At 40.9% G+C, this 20,537-nt stretch overlaps 5 protein-coding genes across 12 annotated transcripts; 3 read left to right on the top strand and 2 right to left on the bottom strand.

Moving 5' to 3' along the window:
* Positions 1-287: 287 nt before the first annotated feature.
* On the bottom strand, positions 288-3,765 carry LOC104802996 (EVI5-like protein). Of its 7 annotated transcripts, none has more exons than XR_770139.2 (9): positions 3,556-3,762; positions 2,859-3,096; positions 2,558-2,753; positions 2,125-2,295; positions 1,935-2,051; positions 1,305-1,502; positions 1,063-1,221; positions 633-780; positions 288-369 (listed from the first exon to the last, which is right to left on the bottom strand). XR_770139.2 is itself a non-coding variant. In XM_010526845.2 (8 exons), exons 2-8 carry the CDS (start codon positions 2,987-2,989, stop codon positions 700-702), a joined length of 1,053 nt encoding a protein of 350 aa, XP_010525147.1. In that variant the 5' UTR covers positions 2,990-3,096; positions 3,522-3,762; the 3' UTR covers positions 433-699. The 7 variants fall into 7 exon arrangements, 4 of the variants coding, with proteins under 4 accessions (XP_010525147.1, XP_010525146.1, XP_010525144.1 ...); XR_770140.2 differs by having other exon boundaries at positions 315-366; XR_770138.2 differs by having other exon boundaries at positions 351-369; positions 498-780.
* A 569-nt stretch (positions 3,766-4,334) lies between these two features.
* Positions 4,335-6,077, top strand: LOC104803133 (protein trichome birefringence-like 20). Its single transcript, XM_010527010.1, has 3 exons — positions 4,335-5,078; positions 5,162-5,646; positions 5,739-6,077. Exons 1-3 carry the CDS (start codon positions 4,335-4,337, stop codon positions 6,019-6,021), a joined length of 1,512 nt encoding a protein of 503 aa, XP_010525312.1. The 3' UTR covers positions 6,022-6,077.
* A 343-nt stretch (positions 6,078-6,420) lies between these two features.
* LOC104802994 (golgin subfamily A member 2) lies at positions 6,421-9,207 on the bottom strand. 2 transcript variants are annotated; one of them, XM_010526839.2, is made up of 7 exons: positions 8,911-9,207; positions 8,387-8,509; positions 7,952-8,140; positions 7,732-7,813; positions 7,243-7,307; positions 6,904-7,161; positions 6,421-6,596 (listed from the first exon to the last, which is right to left on the bottom strand). In XM_010526839.2, exons 1-7 carry the CDS (start codon positions 9,193-9,195, stop codon positions 6,552-6,554), a joined length of 1,047 nt encoding a protein of 348 aa, XP_010525141.1. In that variant the 5' UTR covers positions 9,196-9,207; the 3' UTR covers positions 6,421-6,551. The 2 variants fall into 2 exon arrangements, with proteins under 2 accessions (XP_010525141.1, XP_010525142.1); XM_010526840.2 differs by lacking the exon at positions 6,904-7,161 and having other exon boundaries at positions 6,421-6,854.
* A 181-nt stretch (positions 9,208-9,388) lies between these two features.
* On the top strand, positions 9,389-11,662 carry LOC104802995 (pentatricopeptide repeat-containing protein At1g31430). The gene has a single exon (XM_010526841.2). It carries the CDS (start codon positions 9,405-9,407, stop codon positions 11,322-11,324), a length of 1,920 nt encoding a protein of 639 aa, XP_010525143.1. The 5' UTR covers positions 9,389-9,404; the 3' UTR covers positions 11,325-11,662.
* A 3,896-nt stretch (positions 11,663-15,558) lies between these two features.
* On the top strand, positions 15,559-17,210 carry LOC104802993 (cytochrome P450 89A2-like). The gene has a single exon (XM_010526838.1). It carries the CDS (start codon positions 15,581-15,583, stop codon positions 17,096-17,098), a length of 1,518 nt encoding a protein of 505 aa, XP_010525140.1. The 5' UTR covers positions 15,559-15,580; the 3' UTR covers positions 17,099-17,210.
* The last annotated feature ends 3,327 nt before the right edge of the window (positions 17,211-20,537 follow it).

Genomic DNA, 20,537 nt, shown 5'->3' with positions numbered 1-20,537 from the left:
GGGGTTTTGGTGGGGGGGGGGGGGTTAAAAAGTCCCCGAGAGAAGACAAGACGGTAGAAGGTGAGCTGTCATGTCCTGTGGGGCCCACCGAATCTATTTCTTTTTTCTGGGCCCACCGTGCCCCCAACGCCTCGCCTCGCGTCGCCGCCGGTCAAATTGCGGAGAACTTCTACACAAACATTATGGTAAAACCCATCATACAATATATAGATTGCATGGGAAAAATAAGGTATGCATACGGAAGAGGGGAGATTATTTTCATGTTGAAGGAAGCGATTGAGGGCCCACCGAATCTATTTCTTTTTTCTGGGCCCACCGTGCCCCCAACGCCTCGCCTCGCGTCGCCGCCGGTCAAATTGCGGAGAACTTCTACACAAACATTATGGTAAAACCCATCATACAATATATAGATTGCATGGGAAAAATAAGGTATGCATACGGAAGAGGGGAGATTATTTTCATGTTGAAGGAAGCGATTGATAACATGCTGTACACACATTTAGCATCTCATGCAAAAGAATCAAAGAGCATCTCTGTTTGGGAAATTGGACCGACTTGTTGACATCCTCCTCCCTCCATTCGGTATGAGACGCTTTCTATCAGAAAATGATGAAAACAAAAAAATAACTTACTAAACAAAAAAGTTATCCAGCAGCATCAGAGTCGGCATTGAATCGGTTCCGGTTTAGGCTCTCTCGGTTACTGTGGTTTAGCCGGCTGAGCCGGTTTTCCATTGTTCTTCTCGTCTTCATGCTTGAGTTCTTCTAAACGCTTTGATACCTAAATGACATGATCAAAGATCAGAGAGGCAGTTTGGGAGAAATCTCAAAAATTCCAAGATTTTAATTTCAATCTTGTGAAACGAATCCTGTTCTTCCACCAGCAGAGAATGAAGTGCTAAGCTTTGTTTGATGGCTACGGTTCACCTAAGGATTCGTCCTATGTGCGTCTTAGTTTCTCGGTTCGGGTTATAAATCTGATCAAATTAAGGTCTCCATCAACGAGGGATATCGACCAAATCAAAGGTAGCTTTCGTAGTTTAAAGACAGAGAAGGAGAGAACCTTGATGGAGTAAGCCAATGGAAGCAAGGTATCTGGATCCATTGCATCTTCCGGGAAATTTCTGAGAGCATGTATGAGCTTCTCGAACGGTAATTTCACCAGGTCGTCATGGCAATACTTCAACAATGCTAATCCCACCTTGAAAACGATTTTTACGCCCTGAAACAAAACCAAGAATGAAAAGAACGAGATTTTGACAACAAAGGGACTTCACTCGAAATGCATACGATTATTATTGTTACCTCGTAGAGGAACACGTCCCATATTCGGAGGGCCAAAGGGAATGGAAAAGAATACGAGAAAACAGTGATGAACCACTGACTGGCGTACATGCTAGGGTTTATCATTTCTTGAGTGAAATGTTCTCCAAGCTTTGGCATTTGCTCCTTAACCAAGAGTTCAAACTGAGACAGGTATTGTTGTACAAGGGGAAGCCCGGCCTACATCAATATACATTCAAGGATTTGTAAATCATTAGCTACAATCTATCTATATATATTGTTTCTGATATATTCAGTTTAGCTGTTAAATTCAGGCTAACGATTTCCCGAACTACCATAGTTTCAGCGAGAAGAGACATTTCTGTTTTATCTTTCCAATCTATCAATCAAAGGAATGTAGATTTTTCCTTCTTGTTAAAGAAATTACTTTGTTGATTCGGGATAAAGATGCGTTGAGAGATAATGGAATAGCTCCTTTATGATGGGTGTCGAATCAGAATAAATGGAGAAAAAGACCCCATAACAAAGAGGCTGAAGAACTAACTAATTCATGAAGAAAAGAATCATGCTCTAGATTGCCTTTTAGTCAGTTTCTGAACATCTTTTCGATCGATGAACGAAGAAAATGCCATTGCGAGTTGAAGGACTCACCTGATACAAACCTTCCATGGGGGCATGAACAGCTCCTTTGAGTAATGCGACTACTAACCAGAACGCATCTTCTTCGCTCATATAGAGAAGCAGAAGACCAGCTAGGAAACCCATCCCCTGCATTAGAAGAACCACTGCTTTTAACACCTCATTGTGGAAAATAAGAACACGGGGAAATCATGAGACTGACTTGCACATATCCAACATCTCTGTCGTAGACAGAGTACGCCTTTAGGACATTGTAAAGCGATCTTTGTCCAGGTCCATGCCTCTTCTGGAAGAAAACATGTGATGGGAAGGTACGGGAGATGTCCCTAATGATATCAAGTTCAGATGCCGACGTCTCATAGATCACCAGTTGCTGCGATGAACTTAGTAAGATTTATCAGCAAAAAGAGAGACAAGTGATGCACTTCCATGCAAATTTTTAGGATACTGATCTGATTCTACCGTGAATTGGGAGAAAAGAAACCTTTTTTTTATGGGGCTGTGCTCTAACCAACTGAACTACATTACTTTAACGGTTCATACATGTCGGTAAGATCAGAAGATGATGTAAGTAGCAAGTTTTCAGACATGAAGTTAAGAATAGGATATAAAGGGTATCCTATTCGAGGAATTACCTCATAGACGCCAGGATTTATAAGTAAAAGGTCCCGACTTCCAGAGATCAACTGCCAAACAAGACCCCTTAAGCAATCGGGGATTCCCTTCCGTATACGCCTTTTGACGACATGGGGTTTTCTCCTGACATAATGCTTCCAGTCACTACCCCCAACACCGATCATCTTCCTCCATTTTCTCACCCTTCTCTCTTCCCTTAGAATTTTAACATTTATAGCCACCACCAGATCACATACTGAATTTTTATCAGACTCGGGTTAAACTTGGACTGTAAAATTTCACATTTTCTAAGGGACATACCTCTCATATTCAGTGGACGATCTAGTCTTTGGTGAACTGCCGTGTTCCTGTTTCAGAAATCCGAATCTATCCACCGGTACATGCGTAGGGACCGGTCCTGGTTCGCCGTCATCTGTTCTTTTTCTTTCCATTCCACTATCCTGAATAGTCTCTATCTAGCATTGGTCAAGCCAAGGTTCACAATCTCCGTCTTCTCAACATTGTGATCATGCGACCAATGTCACTCTCTCACAGGCACCTGAGACGAATCTGAGAAATCAATACCCGATTGCTTACAAGAGTAGAATCCAAATCTCTGGATTTGATATCTTAAACTTTATCCTGATTCAGAAAATCTAGATTAGAAACCCCGCAACAGCAGGCGAATTGAAACAATGACATGTGACTGAGTTCTACGGGCAATGTCCCAATCGTGACATTCAAACAAACAGAAACGATCTAAGCACATTGATGAAGCTTGCATTGGAAATTATCTGGAGCTAGTAAATAGATTTTGATCCACGATGATACATGACCACCAAAAAGCACTCGGTAGCAGAAAAATGTGCAGCGTACAAGTAATATCCGAGCAATTGAACATGCTAATGGTGAACAGCGCAACCTATTAAACATCAAAAGAATCCAAGAAAGCAGCAAAATTTGTCGGGGAAAATCAAAACCCACCAAACACATTTGGTCAGAGATCAAAGGGTCTCACCGAAATCAGTATTTTTCCAACGAATCAAAACGACCCAAAATCCAAGAACTTTATCCGGGGATTTTGGGAGAAATCAGAACTCCGACATCAAGTTCCGAAGAAAAAGGAGTCGATAGATTGAAGAAGAAGAAGAAGGAACAGAGAATCGAAGAGGCAAGGAGATCTCAAATCGAAAACTCAAAACGCGTATAATGGTTTTCCAGATGTACACCAACTACCAAGAGCTTCGACACTGAAACGACGTCGTCGAGAGTCTTATATTGGCATTTTTTAGGCTTAATGTTGTTTGATTATATATTTACTGGATAATCTTACTTACGTAGTTTAATTATAAACCATTTATATTTAAAACTTTATTTATAAATACAAATAAATCACCTAATTTATAAAAATATCTATATATATGATCGACTCAATTTAAAATATATTGATCATACTGAGTTATTATTAAAATATTTTGAAATTTACAAAGGTTTATTCATATTTATAAAAAAAATATAAAGATGTATTCGCATGTATGAATAATTAAAATTTTGATTGGATGTATTTTAATAATTAATGTTTTTGATACTATATTATATAGTAAAGCAGGTGTGTTTATTTTAGCACAAACCCATTTACTTGCACCATATTTCATGCTTATCCAACGGTATTAAATTAAATCTCTCCCTAAATCTCTCTTTTCCACTCATATGCAATATTTTTTTTAAAAAAAAAAAAGAAAAAATATTTTATTTCTGTTCTTTTGGTCTCTTTGTTTTTTTTTTTTTGGATTGGAAATGGAAGTCGCCGTGACAAAGCCAAAGAAGAAGATAAAGTTAGGAATAGGATTAGTAATATTCCCATTGTTTCTCCTTACCCTCCTCTATCTCTTTCTTGGTTTTCCTTTCTATTATTCCTTCACCTCTTCTTCTTCTTCTCCTTCTTCATCGTCGCCGTCGTCCTCATCATCCCTATACAACCATTTCTTGAAGTCATCATCATCATCATCAGCAGCAGCATCATCATCATCATCATCATCATCATCTGTAGTGTCTAATCCTCCATATCCACCATCGAATTCATCATCTATCTCTACCTATAACCATACGAACAATTCATCTTTACATCATGATGGCATCAATAATCCCAACTCCAATCAATCTTCTCTGCGTAGTCATGATTCCATCCCATCATCATCATCAAATGATCATCATTCTCCACATCAAGAAACGTCGAGAGAAAAGCATGCAGGGAGAAGGAGAAGAGATTGTGACATATCCTCGGGGGAATGGGTGCCAAACCATGAAGCCCCTTACTACACCAACACGACATGCTGGGCGATCCACGAACACCAAAACTGCATGAAGTTCGGACGACCCGATTCCGGCTTCATGAAATGGAGATGGAAACCGTACGGCTGCGACCTTCCCCTGTTCGATCCCCTTGAGTTTCTCGAGATCATGAGAGGGAAATCCATGGCGTTTATCGGTGACTCCGTTAGCCGAAACCACATGCAGTCCTTGATCTGTCTCCTCTCTCGTGTATGTATGTATATATGTGTATATATATATGTCTGAAAACTCAAGAATTCATAAAGTTTGAGACTTTCATTATGTTTTCTCAGGTGGAATATCCAGAAGATGTCTCATTGGTGCAAGACTTTAACTTCCCGAGGTGGAAGTATAAGAGCTTCAACTTCACGATCGCTTCGTTCTGGTCAACGCATTTGGTCCGGTCAACTGAAACCGGTCCGACAGGACAATACATGACCAACTACTACAACCTCCACCTAGACGAACCGGATCCGATCTGGGCATCCCAGATCGGAGGGTTTGATTACGTCATCGTCTCCTCCGGCCAATGGTTTTTCCGGCCGCTCTTCTTCTTCGACAAAGGGAAACTCGTAGGGTGTCTCTACTGCTACATGCCCGGCGTCCGAAACGTGGGAGCGTTTTTCGCGTTTAGAAGAGCGTTTAGAACCACGTTTAGAGCTATTCTCGGAGCCAAACACTTCAAAGGTGAGGTCTTTCTACGGACGTTCGCTCCTTCTCATTTCGAGAACGGCGAGTGGAACAAAGGCGGAAACTGTCTGAGAACACATCCCGACAGGTACATTCGACAATATCGTACCATTTTTTTTTCTGGGTTCACAAAAAAAATGTTACGAACGGTCGATATGATCATATATTTTGGCGTTATAGGAGCAATGAGACAGAGTTGAAAGGCATGAATTTAGAGGCTCATGAGATTCAACTGGAAGAATTTCGGATAGCGAGAAGAGAAGGGAGGAGGAAAGGGGTGAGATTTCGGTTGGTGGATGTGACGAAAGCGATGCTGTTAAGAGGAGATGGGCATCCGAGTAGGTACGGACATCGACCAGAAGACAATGTCATCTTGTACAACGATTGCGTTCACTGGTGTCTGCCTGGTCCTATTGATTCTTGGAACGATTTCTTGCTCCACACGTTAAAGAACCAACAGTAGAAGACAGAAATATTATAAATCGAGTTTTAAATACAAATGTTTAGAGTTCCGTGATTTGCCGTCAGTTAAATGATTCATAGAAAGTCAGAAACTGCCTATCTTCCACAAACAGGAAGGCAGCAACTGAGTTCAATCTCTGAGTTATGTCTTCTTTCTAGGGGTATGTCTAATCTCAGACCTCTTGCTTTCATCTAACCTCAGAGATTACCCGAAAACTTCTAGGGTTTAGCCTGTTTCAGATTCAGGGTTTCTCTCCTCATGATTTTGAGGGTTGGGCAATGGAGCAAAGGACACTGCTCAAGGACACGGTCTTACAGAAGAAACAAGACCGCCCACTGACGGTCTTCACATCATTCAGCTTGAGGAATTTAGGGTTTGAGTACTTGAGCTTAAAAGAACTATAGAAAGCAGCAGTGATCTTATTCCTATCAATTATATATATGTATGTATATACACGGGTAGTTTCTTGTGCAACCAAAAGAACAAAGATAAACTCAGTTCTGAGTACTCAGAGAGTGTATAATCTCTTTTCAAAACGAAATCTTGATGAAGACTAAGACGTGCAAAGCCAAAATGTAGATCACGAAAGCTGACCTGAGGTACATTAGCCTCGTTTGCGTGTCATTTCTGGGAGCAGAGGAATATGGAAGGTAGGAATGAGCATCTACTTCATGATCTGATACAGATCCTTTATCTGAATTCGTTCTGGCGAATCTGTTCCTTGCGTTATTCCCCTCAATGTTAGAGCTTTCGTATCTTCTCCACAGACCATTCAGTCTCTCTAACTCCATCTCTTTCGAATGAATTTCACCGACTAGCCCTTCTGCTTGTGCCTGAAATGCATATCAAAGTTTCTGTCAAGAAAGAGCGGTAAGCCAAAATGTAGATCACGAAAGCTGACCTGAGGTACATTAGCCTCGTTTGCGTGTCATTTCTGGGAGCAGAGGAATATGGAAGGTAGGAATGAGCATCTACTTCATGATCTGATACAGATCCTTTATCTGAATTCGTTCTGGCGAATCTGTTCCTTGCGTTATTCCCCTCAATGTTAGAGCTTTCGTATCTTCTCCACAGACCATTCAGTCTCTCTAACTCCATCTCTTTCGAATGAATTTCACCGACTAGCCCTTCTGCTTGTGCCTGAAATGCATATCAAAGTTTCTGTCAAGAGAGAGCGGTTTGAAAGGAAATGGTGTATGGGAGATTTGGCTACAGAAGGACCTGCTTTGCAGCCAGTTGCTCGATTAGACTGTGAAGTTGTTTATCCAATGTCTTCTCTCTTTGTGCTGTGAAAGAAAAATTTTACTTGTCATGCGACATGAATGAATAAATTTCCCGGTGATCCACCAATCTAGAGGGCAGCCCGGTGCAGAAAGCGTCCCCGTTGAGCGAGGGTCCGGGGAAGAGTCCCACCACAAGGGTGTATTGTAGGCAAGCCTTACCTTGCAGATATTTCTGCAAGAGGCTGCTTCCAGGACTCGACCCCGTGACCTCTAGGTCACAACGGCAACACCTTAACCGGTGCGCCAAGGCTCCCCTTCATCCACCAATCTAGAGAAGAAGAAAAAATCTCTACTGGGCTGATGATTCGGATAAAAGAAAGCATCCTGGCAACTAGCTAGATTGAAGTTTTCCTCCATAGAACATGTTGTGAGAAAGCACAGGATGAAAGGAGAGAAGAATAAATTAGTATTATATGACAAGAAATACCAGGAGAAGGCTGCTTCAGTGCTCTTTCCTGTATAACTGCCCATTTCTTTTCTAAATACTGAACTTGCTCTTCCATTGAACTCTAAAATTACAGCACAATCAGAGACACAGGAAGAATACAACATACAGGAATTCAGGTTCTGAATAATGATAAAAGCTTATAATTTCATAACAGGGAAGACAATATAATCGAAGAGATGAAAGAGAACCAGAAGCTGACCAGTTCTTTCTTTTTGCTCTCCAACTTCTCTAGAATAGCAAACTTCTCCGCTTCTGCATCTGATCCATCTTTGCTATTTGCATCGGATTGATAAACAGATTCACCAGAATTTCGGGTCTGGGTGTTTTTTAACGAAACTTGTGCATCTTCCAGCTCATCTGTCAGGTTTTCCTCAGCATCTTCCAGCTCCTTCAGACATACGACAGTCAGGTAAGTCCCAATAATAGGCCACAAGATAAACGAAAGTGGCAAGGACAATCATACATAATCTTTTCCGCACAAGAAATAAACAACGACAAAACGCGTTTCAACAAAGAGTATGTCTGAGCAAGAGCACACACTCATGAAGGAGTTCAGGCCAATAAGCATGTTTTCAATCATAAACATCACCCACATCGTCACATGAAAGCATGTTTCCTGCATGTAAGAACTTGCCTTTAATTTTCTAAGAAGAGAATCAGCTTCCTGCCTTTTCTCCTGTATTTTTGACTCACAGTTTGATATTGCCTTCTCGTATGCACTATTTTCTTCCAGCAGCGTTTGCTCTCTCAGTTGGGCCTGAATGAAACAACAAAACATGAAGAAAAAAGATTCAAGAAGAGATGAATGAGTAGCAGTAACTAAATTGATCCACCAAGAACAAAGGAATTCATTGATTTCACACACACATTCACACATTCATCTCTGCCGATCCAACAAAGAGAAAACTTTTTTAAACAATTCAGACACCCAAATCTGGTCTGCGGAAACCCAGAAAAAAAAACGAGTTATTACAGCTAAAAGATGTCGGCAATTGATCCAAACTGTGCCCTACTCCCACGTCGAATCTATATCCTATCGCGCACTCTAATCCATTGAGAACTGATCCAAATTCACGATCCAGATTCGTCTAAATTACAATAAAATGAAACCGGAAAGAAGAAATTCCAGAAATCAACAGAAAGCCAAATCGGAAAAACCTGTTCGCGAGTAGCGGAATGAGAGTTGAGCTGAAGAGCAAGAGCGGCGTTGGAGGCGAGTGAATGAGCGAGGAGGTGAGGAAGACGCTGAGAGATATCCGGAGGCGGCAATCTGAGACGCAGATCTTGGATCGAACGGCTGAGAGCGGCGGCTTTCCGGTCAAGCTCCTCCGCGTACTTCTTCTGCTCCGCACTGAAAACCAGAGGGATCTGATCCTTCTCGCCGTCCTCCTCCTTCCCATGTCCGCCCACGACGTCCGCAGCCCAAGCTAGGAGTCCCGCCATTTCTCTTCTATCTTCCTCTTCTGCGTTTCTCCCGTGGAAGAGAAGATGGTTGCAGTCTTGCAGAGCTGAACCGGTTCGGTTCGGTTTGGTACTGAAAAATATGGACCGGAAGCTCTAATTGCGAGCCCAACGCTGAACCAGTGAGAGCCCTCTTGGTTTTAGTATTTTAGAACGTTGCGTCAATTCCTTCGGTATCCGATACGGCGGACATGTATCGTCTTGGCGAGGCCGTCGCCGGAAGAATACGGCTGAGCAAGAACTATTGTGTTGATCTTCTACAGAGCTGCGAGTCTATGGCCCATCTCACGCAAATCCACGCGAAGATTTTTCGGGTCGGACTCCAGGATAACATGGACACTCTCACCAAGATCGTGCTCTTCTGCACCGATCCGTCTCGTGGCAGTATCCGTTACGCAGAGAGGGTTTTGGGTTTTGTGCAAAGTCCATGCCTTGTAATGTACAATCTGATGATCAAAGCGGTTGCCAAGGATGAGAATTTCAGGAAAGTGTTGGTTTTGTTCAGTGAGTTGCGGAAACAAGGTTTAAATCCGGACAATTTCACGCTCCCGCCTGTTTTCAAGGCGATGGGCTGTCTGGGAAAGGTTGTCGAAGGCGAGAAGGTTCACGGGTATGTGGTGAAATCTGGGTTTGATGCTTGTGTCTGCAATTCAGTCATGGGAATGTATGGTGCTCTGGGTAAGATGGAGGTTGCTAAGAAGGTGTTCGATGAAATACCTGAAAGAGATGTAGTCTCGTGGAATGTGTTGATTTCAAGTTACGTCGGGCATCGGAAGTTTGAGGATGCGATTGCGGTTTTTAGGCGGATGAGACGGGAGAGCAACTTGAAGGCTGATGAGGCTACAGTCGTGAGCACTCTTTCGGCGTGTTCGGTCTTAAGGAATCAGGAGGTTGGGGAAGAGATTCACAGATATGTTGACGCTGAACTTGAGATGACTACTAAAATAGGGAATGCCTTGTTGGACATGTACTGTAAATGCGGTTGTGTAGATAAAGCCAGGGCAATTTTCGATGAGATGGGAAACAAAAATGTGATCTGTTGGACTAGCATGGTTTCGGGGTATGCAAGCAATGGCAGTCTTGACGAGGCTAGAGAGTTGTTTGAGAGAAGCCCGGTTAGGGATATCGTTCTTTGGACAGCTATGATCAATGGGTATGTTCAGTTCAATCTATTCGACGAGGCATTGAAATTGTTTAGGAAAATGCAGATCCAGAGACTTAGGCCCGATAACTTCATATTAGTCACTCTCTTGAAAGGTTGCGCTCAAACGGGAGCTCTAGAGCAAGGAAAGTGGCTCCATGGATACATACATGAGAATAGTATTACCCTAGATCGCGTGGTCGGTACTGCTCTTGTGGACGTGTATGCAAAATGCGGGTGCGTAGAAAAAGCTCTTGAAGTGTTCTATGAAATGAAGGAAAGAGACACAGCTTCTTGGACGTCGGTTATCTACGGGCTTGCGGTGAACGGCATGACGAGCAAAGCACTTGATTTCTTTTCCCAAATGGAAGAGGCTGGTTTCAGACCAGACGATATAACCTTTATCGGGGTCCTAACTGCTTGTAATCATGGTGGATTGGTTGAAGAAGGGCGTCGATATTTTGATTCAATGACCAAAACCTACAAGATCCAGCCAAAGTCAGAGCACTATAGCTGCCTGATAGACCTGCTGTGCAGAGCTGGATTGTTAGATGAAGCAGAACTGCTGCTAGAGATGATCCCTATCGAAAGCAGTGACATTGTTGTTCCATTGTACTGTTCTCTGCTTAGCGCTTGCCGTAACTATGGAAACTTGAAGATGAGCGAGCGGGTGGGTAGACGGCTTGAACGAGTGGAAGTTAAAGATTCGAGTGTTCATACTCTGCTCGCAAGCGTATACGCATCTGCCAACAGGTGGGAAGATGTAACGACTGTGAGAAGGAAAATGAAGGAGTTGGGAATAAGGAAGTTCCCTGGTTGCAGCTCCATCGAGGTGAACGGGGTTCTCCATGAATTTATGGTTGGAGGTCCATCTCATATGGAAATGGACGACATTCACTCCGTGTTGGGTCAAGTGACGAAATGGATGTTGGGTTTGGAGCGTGAAGGAATCGAAAGCGAACCCTGTTGAAACACAAGAACACGAGGGATGACGAAAGTGAAACTCTCGGGTTGAAGTTTGGGAAGATTGGAGCTAATGGGAAGTGATGATGGACATTGGAGATGATTTTGGATCGGTGAAATCCACGCGCTTTATATGCGCGTGGTTGTTATATCGCGTCGCGTGTGGTTAGTGTTACAGTGTTCAAAGAGAAAATCGAGTTAGCCCATTTAAAGCTATTTATGGGCCGTCATCAGGTAGCCCATTTGAACTATTTTATTACATGGGCTGGATTTAGATGGTTTGATTAGATTGTTTTGTATCATATCATGAAATTTTGTTAAAATATATCAAATATAGTAAAATCCGACTATAACATTCACATTATTTTCATTTTTCATTACAAGTACATACGCACAGAAAATAGGTATAATATTATTTATTAAACTTTAATATAATTTTTTTAATCTTTTTATTTTTCATAACCTAATATTATTTCACAAGTTTACATAGCAATTTTTGGTCATTAGAAAAACTCACAACTTTTGTAATCAAATAACATTTTTCTAATCATGGAAAATCACCAAAAGAAAGGTAAATCTTTATCATTGTTAACTGAATAATTTAAAATAATCCATGGAGAAAAAATATCAAATCTATATATATAAATAAAGATGTTTAAAGGATTGTGGTGAAACCACCTCATCATCTCATCATGTTAAGTATCTATGTATCAATTTTCTTAATTCTTATTAGCGTTCTCTATATAAAATTTGATTATACTATTACTAATTTTTTTAAATAAAAATAGATTATTTTACAAATCTAGGAGAGTATAAATTTGATCTCAGTTTATATATATACTCCAAGTTTTATTTTGAATACACTTATACTTACAATTTATTATTATCTTGATATAAAACTTCACTAGTGATATATGTGATTTTTTTAAAAAAGGTCAATAAACATGATCGTTCAATTTCATCTTACCTACGATATCTGACAATAAAAAAAATGGCGAAATACTAATTAAATCCAAGACATAAATTACCGAACTTAAACAAAAAAAATAAAGGGAAAATCACAACGAAATTCCCCAATTCATACATAGATGAATCCCAAACTAAAAATTTGACATAAATATTCCCGAATTCAGAAATTGCTCCCAAATTAATATCCACCGTTAACTTGCCATTTTCTCGCCAAACCAAGGGGCTTTTTTGGAGGGAAGATTGATGGTGGAAAATGTTCTCTTGGCTACTGAACTAGTTCACGAATACAACCGGCCTAACACATCAAAACGAGCTATGCTGAAGATTGACCTCAGAAAGGCTTTTGATACGGTCAGTTGGGCATTTATCACAAAACTTATGCAAGCTCTGAATATTCCTTGCACATTTTTTAAATGATTTTTTACCACATCAACATTTTTTGGGTCGAAATTTAATCCAGTTTAAAAATAAATAAAGCCGTTTTTCTCCAATTTACTAAACCGGTCCCTGGTTGGCCAACGAAATGAATGATTTTTTATTTTTTCTCACTCAAGCTGTCCTGCTAAAAGGTTTTCACAGTGATACGCATTTGCTAACCGACGAGTGATAAGTCCTGAAGTATGTGAAACAAATGACAATGCCATATTCCATTCAAAGGCAAAACCAACTATGCATACATGTACAGTTTCAGTAGAGCCTCCGGATTGTATTTAAATACAGAGAAAACAGAAATCTTCTTAAGGGGTTTAAATGGGACTGAAGCATCGACCCTATGTGCAGTTATTGGCTTTACACGAGGATACTTACCAGTGAGGTACCTAGGTGTCTCGTTAAGTCCGGTCAGACTGACTAAGTCTGACTACCAGCCGCTATTGGATCGCGTAAAAGCGAAAATCAACTCATGGACAACTAGATATTTATCCTACGCAGGAAGGCTTCAACTGGTTGGTACAGTAATATATGGTATGGTTAACGCTTGGGGAATGATTTTTATGTTGCCAAAGTTCTTCACCAAGCAGGTGGACAGATTATGTGCAGGGTTTCTATGGGGTGCTGGCACGACTCATAGGGTTTCTTGGGATACTTGCTGCAGACCACGCAAAGAAGGGGGATTGGGACTGCGGAAAATTGCCGAATTTAATCAGGTCTTCCGTCTGAAACTTGTCTGGCTTTTGTTCTCAAAATCTGGCTCGTTGTGGGTGGCATGGGTTAAAGAAAATGTGTTCAAGGGAAACACATATTGGAACACAGCTCCATCAACTCGGTTTTCTTGGAATATGAGGAAATTATTAGGAATCACGGATATAGTAAGGAAGTTCCTTAGAATTCAGATTGGAAATGGGCTGTCAACTTCATTGTGGCAGGACCCATGGACAATCTACGGTTCTCTACTTCGATATGTGGGACTCACTGGTCCCCGTAGCTTGCGGATACCCTTACCCTCCTCGGTTAGCCAAGCAGTTGCAGGTGACTCTTGGATTTTCCCAGGTGTACGATCAGATAGACTACAACAGGTCTTGGCACACATCTCCACCATCCCGCCCCCTTCACCCGATGGCCCTTCCGACAGTGCGTTATGGAAATACAAAGAAGAAGATTTCAGGCCCTATTTCTCCTCATCAAGGACGTGGAACTTAACCAGGACGGTACATGTTATCGCTCCTTGGAGTTCCATTGTCTGGTTCCCCTTGGCCATACCGAGGCATGCTTTCCTTCACTGGCAGGTTATGTTGTTCCGACTGCCGACGAAAGACCGTCTTCAGCAATGGGGAATCACGTCGGATGCAACATGTAGGTTGTGCGATGGGGAGGATGAATCCCATCAGCATTTGTTCTTCGGCTGCACCTATGCTTCCCACCTTTGGCGCCACTTTGGGGAAGTTTGTTGGGCAGACCCACCAAGCGATTTGGTGGGGATTCTGGCGTGGCTCAGCAGACCGGACCATGCTGCCTCGAGAAACAGAAGAAAGATTGCCAAGGTACTACTCCAAGTCTCTATCTATGAAATTTGGAGAGAAAGGAACTACCGTATTTTTCGTGGAAAGTCAAGATCCATTGAACTCATTCGTTGGAAAGTTGATCGCACGATGCGAAACATCCTATTCTCTACCAAACGTGAACCTTCTGATGATAGCGTCTCTTTGCTAGCTGATTGGTATTATCTCACGCGACATATACGACCGACATTGTTACTGTTTGTTTCGGTTGTTTGTGTTTGTTCTTCTTTTGACCATTTTGTTATGGGTTCCATCATAATTTTTTGTAATACAGTCAGAGACTGGATGTATATTTTGTTAGTGTAATACACATCACCGTTACAAAAAAAAACTTGCCATTTTCTCCATTTTTATGTGTGCCACATGTTACAAGTTAGCAAACCAAACTATATAAAATCGGTTTACTTATACCAAAATTTTAAACCAATTTATTTAAACCATGCGGTGGTTCTGGTCCGCGGTTTCCGATGAGAAGAACCCGATTTTTATTTTTATTTTCTTTTTGTCTTAACCAATTTCAATTAAATCGATTTTATATAACTGGATTTGCTGATTTTTCTATTTTTTACCTGTCCTCCACGTGTCACACGATGTGGCACAAATATAAATAGCAACAAATACCTGAAAAATAATATTAATCTAAGAATATGTAGAGGCACTTATTTATTTCCAAACTTGTATTTTTTAACACATGGGTGAACTTGTTTAACAGTTTCATAATTGTATATACCACTAATTGAGCAAAACAAAGTTTAGAAATTAATATGTTAAAAAATACAAATTTAGGAATTACAAAAAATGCAAGTTTAAGAATTATTTTGTTCAAAAATGCAAGTATAGGAATAGATGTATATACAAATTGAAAAAATAATATTACACCAAATTACAAATTTAAAATTTTTTTAAAAATTTTTCTATATAAATATCACGTCATACGTCAAAAACCACAATTTGGCGTCGATTTAACATTGGTATTAACGGGGAAACAATTTGAAGTATGCCACGTTTTGATGAATTGGGGGATTTTGTGGAATCTTTCCAAAATTAAATAAAATTTAATGCATATGTATATAGTATTATCCAGAGTAGATTTAGTATTGCCATGAATTCAAAATCCCAACATTTTCCATTTTCGGAGGAATTAATCAATGCTTGGGTGACACGGCCGAAAAGGAATATGTTACTCACTTACTCATAAGCACACGTGTGTGTGTGTATATATATATATATATATATATATATGAGAAGGAACCAATCACCGGTTCAAAACAAAAACAGAGCGCGAAGAGAAAAAAACATGGAGATGTGGTTCTTCATCGCCGTCTCTCTCTCCATCTCTCTCTTCCTCCACGCCGTCTTCAGTCTCCGCCGCAGCCCCCGCCGCCTCCCGCCGGGCTCCCACAGCGCCATCCCCTTTGTCGGGACCCCCCAGGGCCTTGCCGGCCTCGTGCCCCACCTCCGCCGCCTCCACCGCCGCCTCGGCCCCATCGTCACCGTCCGAATCAACAGCCGCCCGGCGATCTTCGTCTCCGACCGCTCTCTCGCACACCAAGCCCTCATCCAAAACGGCGCCGTATTCTCCGACCGGCCTCCGGCTCTTCCGGCGGGAAAGGTCTTCTCCAGCAACCAACACAACATCAGCTCCGCCTCGTACGGCCCCACGTGGCGGATCCTCCGCCGCAATCTGACCTCCGAGATCCTCCATCCCTCGCGCTTGAGATCTTACTCCCACGCGCGCAAGTGGGTCCTGCAGATCCTCGTGGATCGGTTCCGCACGAGCGGTGGGCAAGAGCCCGTCGTCGTCGTCGACCATCTCCACTATGCCATGTCCGCTCTTGTCGTGCTCATGTGTTTCGGTGACAAACTCGACGAGAAAATCATCAAACAGGTCGAATCCGCCCACAGAAAGCTCCTCCTGAGCGTCAGCAGATTCAATATCCTGGACGTTTGCCCCAAAATCACCAAATTCCTTTTCCGGAAGAGATGGGAGGAAGTTCTCCAGCTCCGGAGAGACCAAGAAGCGCTGCTGCTTCCTCTGATTCGTGCCCGGAGGAAGATTGTAGAGGAGAACGCGAGACCTGGGATCTCCGACAGCGACAACAAAGACTATGTCGTGTCGTACGTCGACACCCTCCTCGACCTCGAGCTCCCAGACGAGAAGAGGAAGCTCGACGAGGGCGAGATGGTGACCCTGTGCTCGGAGTTCCTCAACGGCGGCACCGACTCGACGGCGACGGCCCTGCAGTGGATCATGGCGAATCTCGTGAAATACCCAGAAGTCCAAAAACGATTGCACGAAGAGATCAAGAGCGTGACCGGCGAGACAGGGGGAGAGGTCAAGGAAGACGATCTGCAGAAGATGCCGTACTTGAAAGCGGTGGTGTTAGAGGGTCTGAGGAGACACCCGCCGGGACATCTCGCGCTTCCGCACCGCGTGACAGACGAGACCGATCTGGGCGGCTATTCGGTTCCAAAGAACGGCACGATAAACTTCATGATTGCGGACATGGGTCGGGACCCGGAGGTCTGGGAGGATCCGATGGCGTTCAAGCCGGAGAGGTTCGTCAACGGCGGAGATCCCATCGACATCACTGGGAGCCGAGGGATAAAGATGATTCCCTTCGGGGCGGGACGGCGGATCTGCCCGGCATTGAACCTGGCGTTGCTCCATCTCGAGTACTTCGTGGCGAATCTTGTGGCAGCGTTCGAGTGGAGAGCTGCGGAGAACGATGACGTGGACTTGTCGGAGAAGCTGGAGTTCACGGTGGTGATGAAGAATCCGCTGAAGGCGCATGCTGTGCCGAGAAGCTTGTAACGAGAGAGAGAAGAGAGGGTTGGTGGGTTTTAATTTAGTAATGCGGTTCATGTTTTGGTGTTTTGCTTCTTGTGGGTTTTGATGAATAAATTATGCGACAGTTACTAATTTATATATAATTGTATTTGACAGATAAATTTTTTAAAGAAGTTCATTATCAAAAATACAACATTATTCAGTTGCGAGGGATCAAAATTACAGTTTGATATTGGTTCGTAAGATTAAATTGATAGTGATCACACTAACTCATTATATTTATTTATTTCATAACTCGCTGATCATTTGATAAAAACATTGTAAATTTAACATTATAATCATTGTGACCAATGTATGACCAGTAGGGGTGGCCATTTCGGTTATTAACCGAATAACCGAACCGAACCGAATAAGAGCGGTGCGGTTATTTACTTAATAACCAAGCGGTTGAGGAAGTTAAATAACCGTTCGTATTCGGTTCGGTTCGGTTAATAACCGAATAACTACGGTTAACCGAACAGTTAACCGAACAGTTATTAGATTTTTTTAATGTTTTAACTTTTACCTTCATTATTATTAGTGTTATTTTTATAGTTCAGTTTTACCCTTATGTATTTCACCTAATAAACTATAAAATTTAATGTTTTTAACTTTTATCCTAGTTATTGAAGTTTTGTAATTTTTTTGGAGGATTAATCATTTTGTAGATTTATATGGATAGATAGATTATTTTATGGATTTATTTGGATAGATATTTTAAGTTTGTATAGGATTAATATTCTTTTTTTTTTTAAAATATATCATAACCGAATCGAACCGATTTAAAACCGAACCGAATAAACCGAAAATTTAACCGTTTGGTTATAATTTAATTATGCAAAAACCGGACCGAACCGAACCGAAACCGAATAAATCTATATAACCGTTTGGGTATGATTTTTTTATAACCGAAATAACCGAACCCGAAATAACCGAACCGAAACCCGAAACGGCCACTCCTAATGACCAGACTGGCAGACTGTAGTTATGGTTTCAGGGTTCACACGATCACAAATAGAAAATGGTATAAGTTGAAATTAAAATAGAAAAATAAAAATATTTTTTAAATAATGCCCTGCTCTGTTCAACAAGCTTGTCATAAAATCATAGCACAACGTATTCATGAATTTTCAAGAATTATATATATATTTTTTTAACTAGACTTGGTGTAAAACGAAGAGCATTTACCAGCGTAGGTAATCAAAATTGAGTTACATGAACAAAAAAGTGAAATCGCGATATAGCTTATAAGAAGCACTTTCCCGCCCAATATATAGATATAAGACTGTGTTTAACTTTTCGAACGCAACAGCTGCGTCTGCGTTTTGCGAACGCAACAAATACACAAATTAAAAATCAAATATAAATATAAAAATACATATATATATATACGTACATATGTACGTACATACATACCTATACAAATATAAACACATACGTATATATATATCTTTATACATTTTTTATTAAACGTATCACCTATTTTTTAAAACCTGTTTTTAATGAGCAAAAATTAATGATACTTTAATAATATATATATATATATATATATACATACATAAATTAAAAATCAAATATAAAATATAAATATAAATAATTAAAAAATATACATATATACATATATAAAATTCCTAAACTTGTATTTTGGAGTAATATTAATTCCTAAACTTGTAGAAGTGCCTATTAATTTTTAAACTTGCAAAATTGAACATGTTAAATTTTGAATTATTTGATCAAAAATACGAGATAAATTAAAATTCAAATATAAAATATAAATATAAATTATTAAAAAAATACTTATATACATATATATATATGTTTATATATTTTTTATTAAACGTATCACTTATTTTTTTAAACCTATTTTTTATGAACAAAATGTAGTGATAGTTTAATAATATATATATACACATATATCTATACATATACATAAATTAAAAATCAAATATAAAATATGAATGATTTAAAAATATATACATACAACCATACACACACAGAGAGAGACACACGCATATACATACATACATATATTCGTACTGTGCTTAAGTCAACTCTAGAAAAAAGGACAAAACTGTTTTGATTAAACGTTACAATTTGCAAAAGATAATTGATATTTTAAAAAGTTCAATTACACATTCTCTGGATTAGTTGTGAAGACATATAATCATTGTCCTAAAACCTCGCATTTGGAGTGGAGTGCAACTTATGATTCAGACTCCGATGAGGATGAAAAACCTGGTCATGGTCCTGCGGACAGGTAAGCTTTGCTGCTCCTGACTACCATCAAGCTGATGAAGGGAAAAAAAGGACGAAATTAGCGAATGAATGGCACTTTAAGTGGCTCTAAGTTTTTTTTTTTTGATAATGGTGAATGCATTAAAAAGTCAAAAAATTGTTACTGTACAAGCCGACATTACAGGATTCCTGCCAAAGAGAATACAAAAGTGGAATAACAAAGAACATGTCGGATCAATCGGCGCCGAAGAATTGGACGGATTGGATCAGTAATAGAGAGCCAGACATCCTCCAGGAATGTCGTAGTCGTCACCAATTTGGATTCCCTGGAAATAATTATGTCCCTTATCAGCTTGTCAACCGCCAGTCGGAGAGTTGCTATCGTTTTGGATTCATTCCGAAATAACCTCACGTTTCGTTCCTGCCAGATTGTGTATGCTACAGCGTGCAGAACCAACTTGGAGAGCTCCCTCCTTGTGCAGGGTTCATCGTCAAGTTGGTTATGCAACCAGTCTGTACACTCAAGGGATGATGGAGGAGAGCTATAGCATGCAGATGCAAAGAACTCCCAGATTGCATTGTTGAATTCGCAGTCGAAGAAGAGATGGTCATGAGATTCTGGAGCTTGCTGGCAAAGAACACATGTAGCGGTTGCGGTAATGCCCAATCTTTGAAGACGATCCAAAGTGGGTAATCTGCCAAGAAAAATTTGCCATAAGTTAAAGCTAAGTCTCGGAGTAGCAAACGGCAAACCTGAACCGAGCTAGCCGAAACCACGGAGCCCTCGGTGCACGATCCCTTATTACGTCCCAAGTTTTTGTCGGAGAGAACTGCGTACTGAAGGAGTCAGTCGCTGTCTTCCATTCGAATCTGTCCGGGCCAGCATCCACTGTTGGAGGAAGAATGGTTGTGATCCTAGCACTACAAAAAAAACCCCAAATTCCAACCGGCAAATCCGTTGGAAATAGCCGAAAATCTGTTGGAATTCAACTTTTCCAACGGATTTCCAACGGATATATCCGTTGGAATTTCGTCGTTAGAAATCGGTGTCCGTTGGAATTCCGTGGCAAATTCCAAACGGAATTCCAACGCCTTCATCCGTTGGAATATTTCAACGGATTTCCAACGGTTTTTCCGTGGTATATTTTCAACGGAATTCCAACGGATTTGTTCGTCGGGATATATCAAC

This window comes from Tarenaya hassleriana, unplaced genomic scaffold (genome assembly GCF_000463585.1).
Source record: "Tarenaya hassleriana unplaced genomic scaffold, ASM46358v1 Cleome8, whole genome shotgun sequence".
Taxonomy (NCBI): domain Eukaryota; kingdom Viridiplantae; phylum Streptophyta; class Magnoliopsida; order Brassicales; family Cleomaceae; genus Tarenaya; species Tarenaya hassleriana.
Note: the sequence above shows the minus strand (reverse complement) of the source record. Positions and strands in the feature narration are given on the sequence as shown.